At 39.2% G+C, this 21,523-nt stretch overlaps 1 protein-coding gene across 1 annotated transcript in view; it reads right to left on the bottom strand.

The window, feature by feature from the left end:
• Positions 1-1,928: 1,928 nt before the first annotated feature.
• Positions 1,929-21,523, bottom strand: part of LOC126262632 (BTB/POZ domain-containing protein 6-like) — an 84,491-nt gene continuing 64,896 nt past the window's right edge. Inside the window, exons 5-7 of the mRNA XM_049959390.1 lie at positions 3,427-3,592; positions 2,684-3,072; positions 1,929-2,580 (exon numbers count right to left, since the gene is read on the bottom strand). Of these exons, the coding sequence (XP_049815347.1) occupies positions 2,215-2,580; positions 2,684-3,072; positions 3,427-3,592 (921 nt within the window). The 3' untranslated portion in view covers positions 1,929-2,214. The remainder of the gene's footprint in view (positions 2,581-2,683; positions 3,073-3,426; positions 3,593-21,523) is intronic.

Here is a 21,523-nt window from a genome sequence, read left to right as displayed (position 1 = left end):
ACAGAGGCTAGGAGACTTTAGGGAGAGTTGCCACCTGTGCAAGTCAGAAATGCTGGTGTTGGTACGAAGGATCCAGATGACAAAAGCCATGAAGCAGTCACTGAACTGTAGCACATCATGTTGGGCAGCCATACATGCGGACAGACAGCTTGTTAGTTGTCACACACCCACACAAAGAAAGCAGCACAGTAGTTGCAGCTTAGTTTGTAGATCACATGACTGCTTTCATAGATAGGCCTGCCTTAGATGGGATAGATGTGTCGTTGACCTGGAAGGTGGTGGGGGAGGATCCATAGGACAGGTCTTCCATCTAGGTCTATTGCAGAGATATGAGGCAAGGGATTGGGAAGAGAGGTGGAGTACACACGGACAAGGACACTGTGCATGTTCAGTGGGTGATGGAATATCACTGTGGGAGGTGTGGGCAGTGTAGTGGGTGGGACATTTCTCATTTCAGGGCATTACAAGAGGTATTTCAAACCCTGGCAGAGAATGTGATTCAATTGCTTTGGTCTTGGATAGTACTAAGGAAAGGAGGGCTCCTTGTGGCTGTACAGTGGGTATGTGGGAAGTGGTAGATGACTCGAGAGACAAGACATGGAAGAAATGTTTCTGAACAATGTTGGGAGGGTAATTTCGGTATGTGAAGGTATTGGTGAGACCCTCAGTAATGTGGATAGGACTGGTCCTCACTGCAGATGCAATGGCCACGTGTGGCTAGGCTGTTCCCACTCCAGTGCTACACAGCTTTCTATTTCGCCAACACACCCACAATCTCTTTCCCCTTCTCTACTTTTCTCCTATCTCCCCAACCACCAAACAGCCCTACATGGTCCCCACCACATACCTGCATGCTCCAAAAGCAGCACTATACCAGATTGCTGTTCCTGCCAGGTGGAGTAGCAGTCTGGCCACAGTGGCTGGAGACAATAGTCGTGTGTGTTTTCTATTTCAGAAGGTGTTTTGGCCGAAAGCTCAAATGTATAGCAAACTTCTCATTGTGTCTGTCTGCAACTCTATGTCTCCTCTATATGGTAAGTAGCAATCTATCCTTTTCATAATATTGTTGTTATTCCACCTTGTACTTTCCACATTTTAAACATATATAAAAATACACATTCAATAGTTGGCAACAACATTTAAAACATAACATAAAGTGAGAGAGTGTTTGTATTCTTAGTGCTGTCACACTGAAAATTCAAATGACAGAAAGCCAAACAACAGTTCTGTAGAGCAGCATCTACAAACTCTGCAAGTAGAATTTCGAATTATCATCAAATTATAGGGAAATTTATCGTGAAAATAGTTTTTTTAACAACATGCAATTCTTCAACAATGATCATTTGACACAAAAAGGAACCAATGTATTTGTTCACTGCTTGTTGCTAGATTAATTACTTTTTTAAGTAACATTTCTGTATTTAGATTGTTTAAATTTGTTAAATTAACACTACATGCCATGTGAGGACTTAAACCAAGGCTGTCCTTCATGGGTAATGCTCTTCCAAAAAAGTCCCCTGAAAATACCTCAGAGACAGATTCAAAGTTTCAATCTGCCCAAAATCCTCGAGTGCACTTTCATAAGCTCAGTTGGAAGAACACTGCCTGCAAAAGACAGGGACACAAGTATATAGCCAGGTGTGTGTTTTCCTTTACTATGGTACTGCAATTCCTGAGCTTATAATTGATAGCGCAGTTTCACTTGCCATGCTGAAGTAAGTTTACGTTCAACAATGTCAGTGGTTTTGCTTTCCATGGGGTTGGAAATTTTTATACATGACAGGTTTCTCCATACACACCTCAGCTGTCCTATTTGTGGCACAAACTAAATGTGTACAGTTGCTAACAACACAATGACAGTATATGCTTACACACTGTAGTCTTTTTTAAAATCTGTGACTGACCAATACAGCATACAAAAAAGTTAATTAATAACTAAAACAGAAAAGGCTTTGCTTTACTCAAAAAGTTGTGTAAACAATTGACAGTCTCCTTGTAATTGTGTAAGGCGACTACAGGATCAATGAAAATTAAATTCTAAATTCAACTGTAATCATTACTTTACATATGATGCTGATATAAGGTGTAATGGCTTGACTCACTGTGACACACACATACAAATTAAGTTCCACTTGTACCTCGTAAATAGCATCTTCTTCTATTGATTTTGTACCTTTTACTGACTTAACACAAGAACACTGTATCCTGAGGCACTCAGTATGTGAACACAATAGATTTTATTATACCTTCCCTAACAGAATCAATGTCAGGTCCTACACAAAAATTAAATAGCACTGAACCACACACAATGCGTCTATCACCTGTCCCCATTGGATACCTTCCCATTTTGTTGAGGACAACCCCAACTCTGTAAATTTTATTCCTCTGAATATACACTGGGCGGTCAAATGTAATTTCAACAAGTGAGGCGTAAGAAACTCGTGAAGTGACATGCGTGTAAGTCAGTCGACTGCCATCAGAATCGAGAAGGTGTGCGTAAATGACCTCTGTGTAAGATTCATGCAACTGTGGGCCATCATATCGGAATGGTGGCGGTGGTGGACATATCTGTGTAGGAACCTGCCAACAAAATAAAGAATTGTAATTTACAAATTTAGTTTTTCAGTAATTTTGACAATTAAAAGAACTATACACAGTGTGAGTAGAAATGAATCCCAAGTACCTGAACTCCGAGCACACAGATATTTCTGTCGACAGTGAAGGATACTGAGCAGTCCAGATTGCTGGTATTATAGCCATGTGGCTGAGGTGAAATATTTCGTAAGCAATAGTATTTCTGACCTTCTCGGGCTTCTCCTGGAAGCTGAATAATGTGCTTATCTTCACCTGCCGGTCGTTTCCTTGGTACACTGCATGTGGAAAAGCTTTCAGGAAGAGTAACTTTTGTTGCTGTCTTAGAAGATATATTCATTAGAATGGCGAAACTTTCATCTTTAGTTAGAAGGGGTGAAAGCGCTGGGCCTTCCGCAAATTCTGCTGGGGTAAGTGTTAAAAACCGTATTTTTCCAATAGCAGAACCGAGCACACTTCGCATGGATTTGATATCAACACCTGAAAATGGAGGACAATGATAGTTAATCTGATGCACAGCACGAGCCTACTGCATGATACTGTAATTGTTGAGTAGATACAAATACAGATACCAAAAACAAATCTTTATACATAAATGCAGTAAGAAGGATTTTTATGCTTAATCTCATTCCCCTACTTGTCTACATAAATAATAAGAAAATGAAAAGTATAGATATTTAAAGTGACTTCTTTTACATTCAAAACAAACAATTACTATAAACAGCTATTCAGATCTGCCTCCTGTAATTAATTCCCAGACTAGCAAGAAAACAAGATTATGTAAAAACGTGATTGCCCAGTAGTAATAAGGAATTTAATTTGAGACATTCTTACCTCGACGAGAGCACTCCGCTGCTGCCCAGCGTTGTACTGCTTCGAACAATTCAAGTTCTGAATTTATAGACAGTTCTTCTTGATCAAGAATTGTCTCTAATGTTGAAACTTCAATGTCTTCAAAACTTCCTTCACGCAGGACAGCTTCTGTTTCAGAGCAAATTATCTGTGGTTGTAAGAGAAATTGTACCAGAATAAAAGCTTCACATCAATACATATACCACACATATTAATTAGCTTCAGGCATAAGGACTGTTATGTACTTTTTATGACAAGAAAATGGAACCCCCCCCCCCTACACACACACACACACACACACAATATTTACTGAGTGCAAACACTTGATGTTGAAAACCAAACTTGTTTAAAAAAAAGTTTGTTTCTTTTCTTTCTTCCGACCTTAAATATGGAACTGTTCTGGAAGATGACATACTTTCCTTTTCATCTAACTCATTAAAGGGTACAAATATGATAATGGAAAGTTTTTAGTGGAATATAAATAATGGAAGGACTAAGGAAGGTAACAACTGTATAACTGAGGTGTCAATAAGCACATAAACAAGACTGAAAACATAGCTAAGCTTTCAGATGATGTCCTTCAAAACTAGTGTTCCTTTCAGTTTAACAACTGTATCACAGAAGCATAAAAATTATGAAATTCCTGATCAAAGGTATTGATAAGATTGTGTAAAAGCATTTAAAGTTAAAGATGAAACTACAAGAAAGATATTTTTATGAAGCAAATAAATAAATGAATTTATCTCAGTCTGAAAAAGTAAAAAGCCACAAATAATAACAGGATATTTGACTGAATGAATCAATGGCAAAAAGAATTAAGTCATTTTTTCTTAATTTTCAGGGGGTAAGAAACTGTTCTGTGGTAAATTACTAGACTGGTAAGGTTCAATAGCATATGAATAGCAGCTATTTTCTTTTAATTGATATTTTACCATGCCAAAGCCAGAAGGAATGACAAAGTGTGAAACTTACATTTTTGTTATGTGGTATGCCACATGTCCACCCATTTTTCAGAGATACTTTTATTTTGTAATAATGGGGCTACCATGAAAAAAATACATAATTTTTTGTTTCATGTAATTTCCATATATTCCTTAGGAGTATAAACTTAGTCCAGACTTCATGTTTTACTAACGTATTATTTTTGTCCCATCATGTGTTGGTATGTAGTTCTCATCTGATGATACACATAACAAAGTCTTGATGTAAAGGATTGCATGTTAGGGGAAAATTCTGCATGAAAGCAAACGTCAGTTTCAGTTGATATGTTACTTCTGCTGGAATGCTACTCTGCCTATTACACTACAGGGTTTGTATAAAAAGTAATGAGACTGAGCTTGGGAATAAAAATTTATTGTAGATATCGCTACAACAACTTGGTACTTGAGAGTCAACAACCCACTGCATGCAATATTTCCATGCTTCAAACGCTGAGTCTGGGATGGCCTTCAAAGCCCTCTTTGTGGCGGCTTAGACCTCCTCCAGGGTCCCATGATGGTGTCCTTTCAGGGAAGTTTTTAGTTTGGGGAACAAAACAAAATGTCTCGCAGGGTCACATCAGGACTGTATGGGGGCTGGGGATTTATTGGAATCCCTTTCTTGGCCAGCTAGCTTGCCATCATGAAGCAGGTGTGACATGGCGTGTTGTCATGATGCAGCTTCCAGTCATCGGTGATGGCTAGCCTCACGCGATGGACCTGGCTATCAGTCTCTTCAACACTCTGCAATAAAAAGCACTGTTGACAGTTTGATCTTGGGCACATACTCATGATGAACCATGCCCCTGACATCGAAAAATACAATCAGGATGGCTTTCACCTCATGCGAGCCTATTTTGGACGTGGGGGTACTGAAACACACAGGTTTCGTCTCCGGTGCTAATGCTATCTAAAAATCCCAGATCAGCTTCAAGGCTCTGGAGACTGTCTTGGCAGGTGTCCCCACGTGCTTGCTTTTGAGTGTCTGACAAAATCTTCAGGACGATCTTGGTGCAGATCTTCCTCATCGACAATTCTTAGGTGGTGGTGATGCACACTGTCATTTTATCAAATCCGAGGTCATTTGCTGTCATCCTGACACTCATCCGATGGTTGGTCTTGAATAAAACACACACACAGTCGGTGTTTTTGTCAGTTTTGCTGGTTGATGGGTGTCCGGAGTGATCCTCGTCCTCAACGCTGTCCCGGCCCTCTTTAAAGCACTTCAACCACCTGAAAACCTGGGTTTCTGACAGGCAATCATTGCCGTAGTCTTGCCGACGCATATCCAAAGTTTCCATACCTAATATTCCTAGTTTCACACAAAACGTGATGGTGTAACGTTGCTTGATTGTTTGCTGCATGTTGCACCACAACCGACGACTTTGCAATGCTTCCACTCAATGCACGATGCTGCCAAGACAAGAAACTGTAGGCAATTGGCACGCCGTGCATTTGGGTCCAGGCAACCCTCACCACCAATCCTGCCGAGTGAGCACGCACTGTGAAGTACAGTCGCATCAGCAAAATCAATACAAACCCTGCATTCTTGACACTATTTAAACTGATGCTTCTTCAGTGGTTTTACAGTTGAGGAATAAGAGCCACAGAAATGCCATTTCTTGTCAAAAATTCATTAATGTATATTTCCATGTAACAGGGAACATTGATGAACTTCACGATCCAGGTGTATCCAGTTAACCAATCTTTTTCCCGGGTCTGTCAAAAACTTGCTAATGTAAAGTTTGACTGACAATTTGTACTACAGGAACAAATTTTGTTTGTGGAGGTTCCCCTGACTATCAAATTCGGAATTGTTCATTTTCTTTCACTTGGGATGGGAGAGAGTTTTCAGGGTACCACTCCTAAGTTTGGTGTTTTGTCTCGGGATCATATGATCTGATTGTCACCTGTGTTAATGTGACATTAGTTCTGTCTAGCAGAAGATGGTCCAGAAGATACAGATACATTCTTCAGACTTGCTTTTCTAAGATATGAGATTTTTGGGAATCATCTCTACATGTCCACATCCCATGTTAAAATTTTATGGATGCTAAACACATTCAGATTTTACTTGCTACCAATCAACAGTTTGACCTCATAAAATACTTCGCTCTTTCTACAATGTCAGCTGTTCTTGAGGTTGACAATATTTCTGTGCAAGCATCATTTTCTATTTCTTGGTGGACCTGCTGAAAAGAACCTGTGCCCCCTGTACAAGGAATGATCTACAGGGTGACACACGGGAGACGGACAGTTTTTAATGAAATAATACTCAGCCAACTTTAAAATTAATGAATGTTTATTTACACAAAATCAAAGCTCATTATTTGCCATTTTAGTTAACAAAGTTTTTTGTGAAAAATGTCATCAAGGTGATGTCCATCATTTCGAATGCAAGACTCAAGTCTCTTCTCAAAATCCTCCATCACACGGACTAAAATCTCTGCAGGGATAGCAGTAATTTCTTCAATGATTGCATTCTTCAACTCGTCCAAATTTCGTGGTTTGTGGATATAGAGACAGTTCTTAAGGTACCACCACAGAAAAAAAGTCAAATACTGACAAGTCGGGAGACCTGGGAGGCCAAGGAACATTGCCAAAACATGAGATAATCCAGCCAGGAAACATGCGTCTAAGAACTGTCATTGAAGTGTTTGCGGTGTGCGATGTTGCCCCATCCTGGTGGAACCAAACGCATTTTAAAGGGATTCGTCGTCTTCTGAGTTCTGGTCAAGTTTACAAATGTAACGAACCGAATTAACAGTAACTGTGGCCCCATTCTCTTCAAAAAAATAAGGTCCAATAATCCCAACAGAGCAAAGAACACACCACAGTGTTACATTTTCTGAGTGTAGAGGATGCTTGGATAAGGTGTGGATGCTCTGGAGCCCAGTAACGTAGGTTTTGCTTATTCACGGTCCTGTTTAAATGAAAATGAGCATCACTCATCAATAAAATTTCATTTTCATTCGATCCCAAAATCACTTGCATTCTGTAAGCGAAGTCTTCTCATACAACAAAATCAGTTTCCTTAAGTTGTTGGACAATGAGCATTTTGTAGGGACGGAATTTTAATTCTTTATGCAAAATTCGTCTAACCGATTCACGATTGATTCGTAACTCACTAGCATGATGTCTAGCTGACCGTCCTGGGCTTCTGACTGACACTTGCCTTACCCTTTCAACATTTTCTGGTGTTGTTACTCTGCGTTTCGGGCCAGGATGCTTCTTATTCGGTATGTTACCAGCTGATCTGAAGTTTTCCACCCATCTGAGGATTGTGTTAAGGCTCGGAACAGCTCTATGTCAACCAACATTAAACCGCGCACGAAACAGACTCACCACTTTTCACGAAACTGTCATAGGAAAACACTCGACGTTGCAAGTCCACTGCTCCATAGTGACTGAGTAAAGGAAATGGCGTCTTATGTGGATCAGAACTATCCCCACTACGACCCCCTCCCACCACTGCGCACTCAGTACTATGCAGTTCAAAACTGTCACCCTGTATGTAAACCCATTGTAACTTTTCATACGTTACAGTTACAGTAGCACTTTTGCTTAGCTCTGAATAATATCTGATTGCAGCATTGCTCATATTTTTCTAGCCCATATTCATAATGTACTTGATAAATGCAACTTCACTACAGATGCTCATAACACTTCTGCACTCTGAAAGGGAGACAATAGTATTAACAGTTCATGCACAGTGTTGCTACACTCATTACTTTAACAAGTGCATCTATCTCGAATTTCCAGCTACCTCTTTTACAAATATCCTCTACAGATTTAACACCTCTTTAAGAATGACATATGTGGAAATTTTTTAAGCTTTTTCTCCTGTTCTTATCATATAGATAAAACTGAGGATGAGAAAATGAAAAATAGAAAGTCGTACTTGACATTTATTTATGGGAATTGCTTTAAGAACAGATAAGGCATGATCTTTAGTCTAACTTCACATCAAAGTGCTTGATTTCCTTTCCTGCACAATGTGTTTCTTTGAATTGGAAAGATACGATACACTGCACTATGTGCATGAAATTTTTTTTTTTTTTTTTTTTTTTTTTTTTTTTTTTTTTTTTTGTGCACTTACAGGTACTTTGCCAAATATCCACCGTATGTGGAACAAAGATTTTTTGTGAAACACCATTAAGACCTAGAAAGGCACATTTACAAAGGGTACTCAAATTCACCATTTTAAATCAAAAATATTAAAATACAATCTGCTTCATAAAATTCTGAACGTCAAGGTCTGCTTTTCTTGGAAGCCATTGAGAGTGGTAACAATGATAATTCCTTAGAAATTTATAACCTAACTGTTTTCATTCTCAACTTAATTATATTATTCCACGCAACCAGCATCTGGTTGGTGTTTCAATGAACAGACTATCTGCATAAACAAACTAAAACCAGGATAGAATGGGGTTGATGCAAATGATTATTTAAGGCAATAACTTCCTTCAATGAGTTTATGATAGTTATGATTTCTTACGAATTCATATCGTTTGCTTAACATTGTTTTATTACAAAACATTTTGGATATTATCACCACCAGATCTTGTAATTAAGATCACAGTACCATAAGAACGAGAAGTGCAATACCAGTTAACAAATATAAAAATTTAAAAAAAAATTAGATCTCTTGAAAGAAAATTCAGTGTAAAATACAACATATGAAAACACCGTAGGACATACTCGGCTCAGAAGTTTACAAAAATACAAGTGTTCGTTGAGATGTAAGTCTATTGGGGATTTATTTGCAGTCAACACCAACAACTGTTCCTGAAATAGTATTTCCTATCTTGTTATTGTATGGAAGACCATTACTCCACGCTTCCTTAAATAGCAATACGACTACATGGCTTGTTACCATTACTAGTTCACAAAATGAAATTAGACAATTACATAATGTCACACAACTGATAGGTTCCACAAAGAGGGGTACATCCGCTCATATGGGATAGTGAATAGTCCATTCAAATCCCACCAAGAACTTCCCATTATTATATGAATAGCCAGTGCTATTTTTCGCCGAGAGACATCTTGATACTAGAAATAATTAACTACTTTAACCTCCTGTTTTATACACACACTATCTCATCCACACGGATGACATCATTTGAGATGATGAATCATCTTGGACAGGGAAAGAGAACTATCAGCCATGGATCACCTGGATTTAGAACTGTGAGAGTATTAACTTGCTGAACTTCCACCATTTACAGAAATATCAAGCATAATACTCTTTTTCTGCTGCGTGAGAAAACATCTCGATAGAAGAGCACAATTGGTGGGGAACTGTGCCAATACACTAGACAGTTACTTGTAATTTGAGATAGCTGATGTACAAAATGGACTGTGTTAGTATGGTGGCCTTAGAACACAACTGCAAAATATGGCTCTCATTTCCATCTATGCTGGATTTTTGCCTTGGGTAGAACATCTGCAGAATGTCTTTCCAGTCTCCCCCCTCCAAATAATCAGTTGTCCTTTTCCCCCACAGGGTCACTAAATAAATTTTACTTGTGGTTCTTTAATTAGTACATGAATTACAGGAGTTCTTGTATTATGCAGTGTGTTTGAAAAATTAAGCTGTATCAGGTAATTAAACACTTGTATTTCCTATAGAACTGCAAAGTTAAATAACACAAGGGCGAACTTGAATGTAATGCTTTTTTTTTTTAATTATCATTTGAGGTATTTAATATGACATTACTCTGTCGACTTTCCCACTTCACTCACGCAAGTTGTAACCCCCTTCCACTAGAGGGCTCTGAACTGTAGGGTGTAACATGGTGAAGTGTAATGTAACTGTCAGTGTGTCACAGGCAGTGTGCTGTAATCAAGTTTCTAATCACAGAAAATGTGACTCCAATTGAAGTCCCTGGAAGAACGAAACCTGTACAGAGGGATGACAATGCCAGACCATACACAGGTGCTGCAACCATCTGACACCTTGGGTTCACTGTCACCACTTACCCTCCATACAGTTCCAACTTTGCCCCATATGATTTTTATATGTTTCCAAAACTTAAAGACCATCTTCATGGATTTAATTCCATACTGATGAAGCACTGTGAGCAGAGATGAGGTTGTGGCCCCCATCAACAACAAACTTTCTACAGTGATGGTATCAACAAAGTGGTCTCTCATCAGGAGAAGTATATTTGTCACCAGGGTGATTTTGTTGTGAAATAAATATTTTATTTAAAAAGGTTGAAGAGTTTTCACATAAAAAATTTGTAGGTATTAATTTCCAGTAACCCTCGTGTTACTATACCCTCTTATTAGTGCTGTTAAGATTTCCTCGAAAATATACTTTCTTGAGTTGAATCAGTCATTTCAGAAAGGTGACATGTCCATTTCATGCAAAAATGAGTTACATACAGGTCTGTCTCAACATAAGGTAGCTGCATCTTGTCAACAGAGAAATGACTTGTTCTTTACTCCTTGTGTGATGAAATTGTGTTCCTTTATTAAGTGTCACATGCCCTGGACTGGAGTGCTGTTCTATAACGAACATTAGTATAATTCTAGTGGAAGGATTATTGATTGTGAATCAACACAGCTGTTTTCCGGAAGAAATTGAAAAGCAGCAAAAACTCTGAGAAGTATAAGTTTTACCTATTACCTCTCAATTTTTAATAACAATGTTGTTTATGTAATATAGTGATGTCAAATAACATTAAAAATAAATAAAGAATTTATTTAAGTACTCAGATAAACAGAATTGCCTGTCCATAGATAGACTGCCGGGGCAACACAGTATCTAATCTTACACATTTAGATTTTTGTATTGCTGTTGAACATTCATTTTCATAAGCAAATTATTACAGCTTTATAATTTGTACAGCTGAATTTCGTACACTAAACAAAAGTACATATACTCATATTATTCATTGTTGTATTTTTGTACTACACAAATCTTTCAGTTTTAGAAGAAAAAGCGTTATTACTTTTATAATTTACTTTATGTATCCCTGTCATTGTTTCAGTTCTAGCCACAAAATTATGCTTTTGCATTGTTCACATTTATTTTATGTGCTAAAGTTCAAAGTGTAATGTTACATTTCTTACAAAAGTCAGTGGTTTGCATTTGCAACCAGCAAACTGACATCTTTGGGAACTATGTGTTGACATAAAAATAGTCATCCTCCTCCCTCCACACCCGACCTCCACTCTGCAATTGATAGACACTTTCAGATAGCAGGCAGCAAGCCATCATTGGAACTCCAAGAAATCCTGAGATATATTTCCCAACAAAGCAGTCATGATGGTCTACTTCTATATTTAAATTTATACTGTTAATTCTTCACCCCCCCCCCCCCCCCCAATGATCCATGGATCTTGCCAACCACAATGCGGGAGTATCTGTTAGGCCACACAAACATGTGGTTCCTGAAGAGGGGCAGCAGCCTGTTCATAGTTGCAGGGACAACATCCTGTATGATTGGTTGCTGTGCTAAGATGTGAATGGCTGAAAGCAAGGGGAAACTATGCCCATAATTTTTCCCAACAGCATGCAGCTTTATTGTATGGTTAAATGTTGATGGTATCGTCTTGAGTAAAATATTCTGGAGGTAAAATAGTCCCCATTCGGATCTGCGGGCGGGGACTACTCAGGAGGACGTCATTATCAGGAGAAAGACAACAGGTGTTCTATGGATTGGAGAGTGGAATGTCACATCCGTTAATCAGGCAGGCAGGCAGATGGGAAATAGGTAGGTTAAAGTTATAGTGGGAATTACTTAAGTTCGGTGCCAGGAGGAACAAGACTTCTGGTCAGGTGAATGAAGGGTTATAAATACAAAATCAAATAGGGGTAATGCAGGAGTTGGTTTAATAATGAGTACAAAAATAGAAATGCAGATAAGCTACTATGAACAGCATAGTCAATGCATTATTGTAGCCAAAATAGACACTAAGCCGACGCCTACCATAATAGTACACGTTTAGATGCCAATTAGCTCTGCAGATGATGAAGAAATGTATGATGTGATAAAAGAAATTATTCAGATAGTTAAGGAAGACAAGGGAAAGTAGTAGGTGAATAGGGACTGGTGGTAAGGAATGAAAGAAGAAGCTGCCTGGCAAAATTTTGCAGAGAGAATAACCTAATCATAGCTAACACTTGGTTTAAGAATCATGAAAGAAGATTGCATATGTGGAAGAAGCCTGGAGACACTGGAAGGTTCCAGAGATTATATAATGGTGAGACAAAGTTTTACGATCCAGGTTTTAAATTGTAAGACATTTCCAGATGTGGACTCTGGCCACAATTTATTGGTTATGAATTTTAGATTGAAACTGCAAACAGGCAGGAATTTAAGGAGATGGGACCTGGATAACCTGAAAGAACCAGACGTTGTAGAGTGTTTCAGAGAGAGCATAAGGGAACAATTGACAAGAACAGGGGAAAGAAGTACTGTAGAAGAAGAATGGGTAGCTTTGAGAGATGAAATAGTGAAGGCAGCAGAGAAACAAGCAGGTAAAAACCACAAAGGTTAATAGAAATCCTTGGGTAACAGAAGAGATACTGAATTAAATTGATGAAAGGAGGAAACATAAAAAATGAGATCAGCAGGAAGTGCAAAATGGCTAAGCAGGGATGGCTGGAGGACAAATGTAAGGGTGTAGAGGCATCTATCATTTGGGGTAAGATAGATACTGCCTACAGGAAAATTAATGAGACCTTTGGCGAAAAGAGAACCACTTGCATGAATATAAGAGCTCAGATGGAAAAGCAGAAAGGTGGGAGGAGTATACAGAGGGTCCATACAAGGGCGATGTACTTGAGGGCAACATTATTGAAATGGACTTTGATGAAGGTGAAATGGGAGATATGAAACTGCATGAAGAATTTGACAGAGCACTGAAAGATCTAAGTTGAAACAAGGCCCCAGGAGTAACCAACATTCCATTAGAACTATTGACGGCCTTGGGAGAGCCAGTCCTGACAAAACTCTACCATCTGGTGAGCAAGATGTATGAGACAGGCGAAATATCCTCAGACTTCAAGAAGAATATAATAATTCCAATCCCAAAGAAAGCAGGTGTTGACAGGTGTGAGAATTATCGAACTATCACCTTAATAAATCACGGTTGCAAAATACTAACATGAATTCTTTACACGAAAAGAAAAACTGGGAGAAGATCAGTTTGGATTCCACAGAAATGTTGGAACACATGAGGCAATACTGACCATACGACTTATCTTAGAAGGTAGTTTAAGGAAAGGCAAACCTACGTTTCTAGCATTTGAAGACTTAGAGAAAGCTTTTGACAATGTTGACTCGAATACTCTCTATCAAATTCTGAAGGTGGCATGGGTAAAATACAGTTAGCGAAAGGCTATTCACAATTTGTACAGAAACCAGATGGCAGTTATGAGTCGAGGGACATGAAAGGGAAGCAGTGGTTGGGAAGGGAGTGAGACAGGGTTGTAGCCTATCCCTGATGTTATTCAATCTGTATATTGAGCAAGCTGTAAAGGAAAATTTGGAGAAGGAATTAAAATCCATGGAGAAGAAATACGAGGGGGAGTTGGAAATTAAGTTTCCCCTGTCAACTGTGGGCAGAGTTGTGTGATATAGGCGAAGGATGACACGGCACGTGAACGCGCACATGCAAGACACTAATATACCATTGGGTAGAGGTCGACCGCAATCCAGAAGATGGCGCACTGTCGCAGTGCCTGTGCAAAACTGGAGGCCAGCCGCTCAGTCTTTTCCCAGAGCTATGGAGAGAAAGTGCGTTTTGGAGCCGTGGTCAAAGGCAGAAGTGAGAGCTGCACATGGAGTATCAGGCACAGAAATTCATAACCACCTTGTTGAGGTGTATCGGCCAAGTGTGATGTCAAGACAAAAGTGCTGGACAGACGCGCACAGCCACTACAGATGCAAATGTCAGGAAGGTGGATGACATGATTAAAGTGAACTGGCATAACACCATCAATGGAGTAGCGGCAGAACCTGGAATTGGACATGAGCGAGCTCACAAGATTATTCACTACATTCTTTGATACAGGAAGGTGTCAGCACGATGGGTACCCCGACACACTTGGAACAACGCATGGCGTTCACCCTGGAACAGCTCGTGCATTACCATGAATCTGGCAATGACATTCTGTTTCGGATTGTGACAGGGAATGAAACGTGGGTCCACCATTACACGCCTGAATCAAAGGCCGCATCCATGGAGTGGAAACATCTGTCATCACCTGTCCAAAAGAAGTTCAAAAGCACTCTGTCTACAGGTAAAGTGCTACTCACCATTTTCTGGGACGCCAAAGGAGTTTTGCTGCTGGACTTTCTGGAGGATGCAACTATCAATGCTGTGCAGTACTGTGCCACTCTGTCGAAATTGAAAGAGGTGATTTGGAAAAAGTGGCCTGGCCTTCTCAGATCTGGTGTTCGGCTGTTGGATGACAATGCGAGACCACACACGGCAACGGCAATGCTAAACCATATGCAACTCTTGGTTGCGAGCGTCTACACCATCCGCCTTACAGTCCGGATCTCGCACCAAGTGACTTCCATCCGTTTCCTGCTTTGAAGAAGACTCTCGGCGGAAGGTGCTTTGCCAGCAATGTTGATGTGTCAAACAAGCCGTTCAATGCTTCTTCCGTATGCAATGCCATGATTTTTTCCTGGAAGGCTTTTTGAAGCTTATAAAGCAGTATGACGTGTCTCAATGTACTTGGAAATTATGTAGAAAAATAAAGATATGTCTTATCTTTAACATCTTTTTCTCTTTTTTTTTCCCTTTCACACACAATTCCGACCACAGTCGACAGGGGAAACTTATTTTCCAACTCCCCCATGTAAAAACTTTGATGTTTGTCAATGACATTGTAATTCTGTCAGACACAGCAAAGGACCTGGAAGAGCACCTTAATGGAATGGACAGTGTCTTGAAAAAAGGATATAAGATGAATATCAACAAAAGCAAAACGAGGATAATGGAATGTACTTGAATTAAGTCGGGTGATGCTGAGGGAATTAGATTAGGAAATGAGACACTTAAAGTAGTAAAGGAGTTTTGCTACTTGGGGAGCAAAATAACTGATGACAGTCGAAGTAAAGATGCGCAGAAAGCATTTCTGAGGAAGAGAAATTTGTTAAGATCGAGTATAGATTTAGGTGTCAGGAAGTCTTTTCTGAAAGTATTTGTATGGAGTATAGCCACGTATGGAAGTGAAATGTGGACAATAAATAGTTTGGACAAGAAGAGAATAGATGCTGAAAATTATACGGGTAGATCATGTAACTAATGGGGAGGTACTGAGTAAACCTGGGGAGAAGAGGAATTTGTGTCACAACTTGACTAGAAGAAGGGATTGGTTTATAGGACACATTCTGAGGCATCAAGGGATCACCAATTCAGTACTGGAGGGAAGCGTGGAGGGTAAAAATCGTAGAGGGAGACCAAGAGATGAAGACTAGGATGTGGGTTGCAGTAGTTATTCAGAGATGAAGAGGCTTGCACTGGAGATAGTAGCATGGAGAGCTACATCAAACCAGTCTCTAGACTGAAGACCACAAAAACAACAATTCTTCACAAGCTGTGGCTGTTAAATGTTGATTTCTGCTTAGCTATTCTATTGCACCTACTTGTGTGAATGGCTCCACAGAATCAAAATTGGTCCATTTGACAAACAGGATTTCACCACTTGTATCAAAGGCAAAGTCGTAAGTGCCACGAGGCAATTTTTCCAGTTTTTTGAAGAGAGCATTTTTGACATCTGTTTCCTCCCATTGTGCCTGTTGCCCTCAATCCAATCTTTTGCAGATGAAGCAAGAGATTTCCACTCATAAAATAGTTGTCAAAGTAAATAGTAAGATCCTGAGAATTTTCAATACTCTCAAGCATATTTAGCACTACCCTAGACCCAACAGCAAGTCCAGTTATTTCATTTGTCACTTTTTTGCCACAGCACAAATCAAAATTGAAACAGTAACCATTAGAAGCACACAAAGCACGTAGTTTATAACCAAATCGAATTGGCTTTCCTCGAGTGAACTGTCTCCGCAATCATTTCATCGGTGCTCAAGTTTTCCGAAAATACACCAAACTGCTGGAAGAACTCATTCCATCTTTGTAATTAGTGGCCTAACCTTCAACCCTCTATCATGTTTGTTGTCTTGAGCTTGATAATTATCACTGAAGTGTATTACAGATTTTATCTTCTGATATCTTTTGCAACATAGTTTTTTGATGATTTCCAGTCCTAAGTCATCATCTTCAGACCAATTATTTGTTTCTAATGGAAGTCTGTGATACTCTGATAAAATTAGTAAGCCTAGATATAGTTTCAGTTCTTCAGCATCAAAATCGAAGTCATACATGTTTTTAGAACAACTTGCATATCCCACAGCCTCTCTAATGATATAATCACCTGCATTATTGAAATTCAAGATATATTCTCCAACTTCAAATGGTTTTGGTTTCATTTTACTGTAAGTCAGCAGTTGGCTGCAAAGTTTCATCTGTTTTCTTGAGTTTACTCCATCTTCAGCACCCAGTCCCCAAACACATACTTCTAGTACTTTGAAAACAAACTTCCACTGATCCAAAACATCCACAGTACCTGTTGCAGCATCATCTGCCTCATCTTCATCAGTGAACACACCTCAACTCCGCTACTAGACATGAATGCTATTATTGTGCTGCTTTTATTACAGCTGTGTCAGCAGAAGACAATGTTTTCTCACAGTGATCTAAAAACAGATCGTTTGTCTTTATGTCTGCTCAACAATGGCAGATTATTGTATGAACTTTTTCCTGCAAATAAGAGCCAGCAGATCTAAGAAGTAACTGACAAACAATGGAAGGATATAAAAAGTAAGTGCGGCAATTGTTGCATCATTATAAAAATAAGAAAAATCCCATTGCTTGCATGATCACTAATAAAAAAAATACAACAATTACTATCAATAATGTAGGTTTATAATATAATAATTGGAATGAAATATGTTACCCTTTTATTAGTGACAAAATAAGAAGTAGTAGAGTCTAAAAATAGATCACTGGGAAATAATTGGTTAATGTGACTAACAGGAGTTAAAGGAACTGAATAATAATGCAGGAAAAGTTATACCTCAGAGACAAATGGGAGAATTGCGCAGGCAATGTGACATAACCTAAAATCTGTGTGTTAGTATTTTGCTAGTTACACATATAATGTTATAATCAACAGCAAGGAAACCCAAGTATGTAAGATAGTGTTTGTTAGCTTATTTGGCATACTGGAGAGGTGGCTTCAAAGTGTACTCCTACAGGGAAGGAGCCCACAAGATATGAGAGGTGTCAGCAATAAAAACTGTGCTGCTGTACTACCACAAACTATAAAAACTGTACATGACCGCATGGTCTCACTTCCTGTGTACACTAGCCATTATCCATTTAGTAACCATGTTTGCTTATATGCCAGGCTAAATGTGCAAAAAAAAAAAAAAAAAAAAAAAGGTTTGTTTTGTACAAAGCAGCACACCCTAATACTACAGCACATTACAAGTGTTATCTTAATCATTTGAATAAAAACTTTAAAGTTACTTTTGGACAACCTCAAACTGGTACTTTTATGACGTGAGAGCCTCATGGTGAAAACTGGCAGTCACATATTAAACGATGCAGCAAAGCTGGTGGGCTGTGCAGAATATACGGTTCACAATCGCAGAGCAAAGAAGACTGCACAGATATAAGTAAACAAGATGACGGAGTATTCCATCTGTGCTTCTATTACATGCAGAATTTGCCTCTCTCAGAAATTCCAGTCCAAGGAGTCTTCTACTTTGCGACAACTGTTGGTGAATGCATTTTGTATAACCAATATGAAAACAAATAAATGCTATTTCTATGTCTACAATGAAGGGGTTGCTCGCGAAGGAGCAAATGAAGTATGTTACTCCAATGATGACTGATAAAATCATCATGTGCCAGCTTAAGTGAAAGTCTCCATTTTCGGATAGGTGCGTGGGACAAAATCAGAATTGTACTATGATATGCTACTGCCTAGCTCTACCAGATAGTAGATGATTTGAGAAAGTCAGGTGCTATTTTCCATTACGAGGACATTAATATGTCTGTGACAGAAATTTTGGGCTGATCAAATTAATGCTTCAAACAAATGATCGTGTATATACAAAGAGTATGAAGATTATATAGAGAACAATACTTTTCTGTAAAACTTGTTTCTACAGAAAATAATCTTAATTTTTCTGAATACTGGACGAGATATTATCGAAGCGCTGGTTTGTCTTTAGAAAGTCAAGCTAAAACTGTACCTAAATCTCAAAGTCTCATTGCAACAACTAAATTTTATGTACTTCGAGTGTTGTAACAATAGTGGAGATCATTTATTAGCATGTCATTATATAGTAGGTTTAACTGAACACACATTTGGCCTTTGGATTCCAGGAGAACATGTAAATTTCTCTTTACAAAAGGCTTATGGAGGACCAGTATCGAATAAGCTCAAGAAAATGCAGGACAATCATCATTTGATAATGCCAACTGTAGACAATAATGTGGACTGAAAAAGACAGTTGAATATTGATTCGAAAGACGGTAGTGTAAAAGAAAGACAAGAATTTTAGGATACAAAAGGTTAGTTCTTTGCAACAAGAAAAGGACTTGTATATTAATTTCTAAAGTTTATTACAGAAAGCACACATCTCCAGAGATATATGTATGAACCTTCAATAAATTAATATAATTTTCTTATTCAGCTTGCTCTTCATGCCCTATCTTCTTCCAACTAAGTTAAAATAATTGTTCTTTATCTTCATACACACATCAGAAACTGTATTATTATTTTTTTTTTTAATCTCTTGAGAAGTTATGTACGAATGCATACTTTTACAGTGATATCTAGTAATAAAATATTCCTGGGTTTCAAGCTACCCCCACACATTTTCGGCAGAGCCCTCCTCTGCCATTGTCAAGTGGTTGACCATCATGTGAGTGTCACTGCATCACCACTGCCACTGATGTCACTAGTGTGCAGTCCTGTACCATATTTGGCAAGGTTTTGTGGCACGACTGCTGCGCCCACTTCAACTGCCCAATCACAGGATCCCAGGCTGTACCCAGCTGTAATACACCGACTTTATTGAGGATGCTATCCGATATTTTGATCTCTATTGCTTCATTTGTTACGCTATCCCAGAAGCCATTAGTCTGTTTTCCAGTGCATGCTGTGCTACAGCTGATTTTTTGGGATAGCATAGGCAGGAACACCTTTCGTGGTTCTATGTGGCACTGTTCAATAGTGCAGACAGGTTGACCAACATAAAACTGCCCACACCCACACAGTATTTTGTAGTTCCATGTGTTCTGAGGCCTACAACGTATTTTGTAGTCTTCATTAGTTGCTAGGTCTTCGCTGGGGGCTTGAAGACAGTGTCGATTTTATGTATTTTCATGCTCCAGCTTAACTTCCCTGTTATTGAGCCACAAAACACTAAAAAACACAATCTCCTTTGGAGCTACTCAAATGGTCATCACTTGAAGAGTGCTACTAGAAACCACCTCCCTCAGGCATACAGACCACCCACGTTCTTCAGTCTGCCAAAGGTGCATAAGAAGTGAGCACAAATGGATGGCCGACCTACTGACTTGCAAAACATTCGGCCAGCTTCCTCTTGATGCACAGTGGACATTGTGCAGACAATATAAAGAATACAGCGGACTACATTGACGACTTCACTGATCGAATTAAACGTCTACACCTTTGTGAAGGTGATACTGTGCTTAGTTTTGATGTGATTCCCTTTTCACACGTGTCCCTGTCACAGACTCTATGAATTTGCTGTACCGACTGTTTAACAACACCACTGTGATTTATTTAAACATTCCCTGACTTCATCGTATTTTTTACATAGTGGAGACTATTTCAACCAGATGAACAGCATCGCAATAGGGAGCCCTTTATCTCCAACTGTAGCCACATCTTTATGGAGCATTTTCAGGACACCACTCCTGCAAAGCCTAGTTGTTTCTATTGCTACAGTGATAATATCTTCATCAATGGCACCATGGACATGAAAAGTTGGAAGAGTTCCCAGAACACATAATAACATCCATGACCACATAAAGTTCATGAAAGAAGTAGAGAAGGTCAGTTCCTTGCCATTCCTGGATGTCCTTGTCCGCCATAAATCCAATGAGCACCTCAGTTTACCATAAGCCCACCCCAGTATCTGCACGCCACCAGCTACCATCACCCAGCACAGAAACAGTCTGTTCCGAGGACCTTGGCACATTGAGCTGAAACCATCTCAGATGCCAAAAACCTGCTGAGGGAACTGCGTCATTTAGATAAAGTTCTCAAGAAAAAGTCACAACAACAAACACATTTCACAAGTAGTTTCATCTGAGCCGCAAAAATAAAAGGGAAGATTAACCGGCACCTGAAAATACATAAAATCAACACTATTTTCAGGCCCCCAGCGAAGACCCAGCAACTAATGCAGACTACAAAAGATGATGTAGGCCTCAGAACATGTGGATCATACAAAATACGGTGTGGGTGTGAGCAGTTTTATGTCAGTCAACCCGCCTGCACTATTGAACACTGCCGCATAGAGCACGAAAGGTGGCTCTGCCTACGCATTCGACAAGACTTCTATTATTAAACAGACCAATGGCTTCTGGGATAGCATAATAAATGAAATAATGGAGATCAAAATATCAGACAACACCCTTAATAAAGAAGGTGTATTGCAGTTGGGTATGGCCTGGTATCATGTGATTGGGAAGTTAAAGCAGGTGCAGCAGTCATGTCAACAATACGTTGCCACATAAGGTTTGGGACTGGGCACCAGTGACATCACAGACAGTGGTGCAGCTACATAAGCACCAGCGGCACTCACACGGCAGTCAACCACTTGACAATGGCAGAGGAGATCTCCGCTGAAAGCTCGTGGCCTGTTAACCACTTGACGTGGCTTGAAACCCACGAATACTTTATTCCTGAAAAGTTATTTTTTTGAACTTGTGACCTAAACTGACTGATTAAATTACATAGCCATCAAGTTCTGATTTTGCATGCATATTATACAACAAACTTGCGCCTTTCAACACAGTACTGTCAC

This window comes from Schistocerca nitens, chromosome 6 (genome assembly GCF_023898315.1).
Source record: "Schistocerca nitens isolate TAMUIC-IGC-003100 chromosome 6, iqSchNite1.1, whole genome shotgun sequence".
Taxonomy (NCBI): domain Eukaryota; kingdom Metazoa; phylum Arthropoda; class Insecta; order Orthoptera; family Acrididae; genus Schistocerca; species Schistocerca nitens.
Note: the sequence above shows the minus strand (reverse complement) of the source record. Positions and strands in the feature narration are given on the sequence as shown.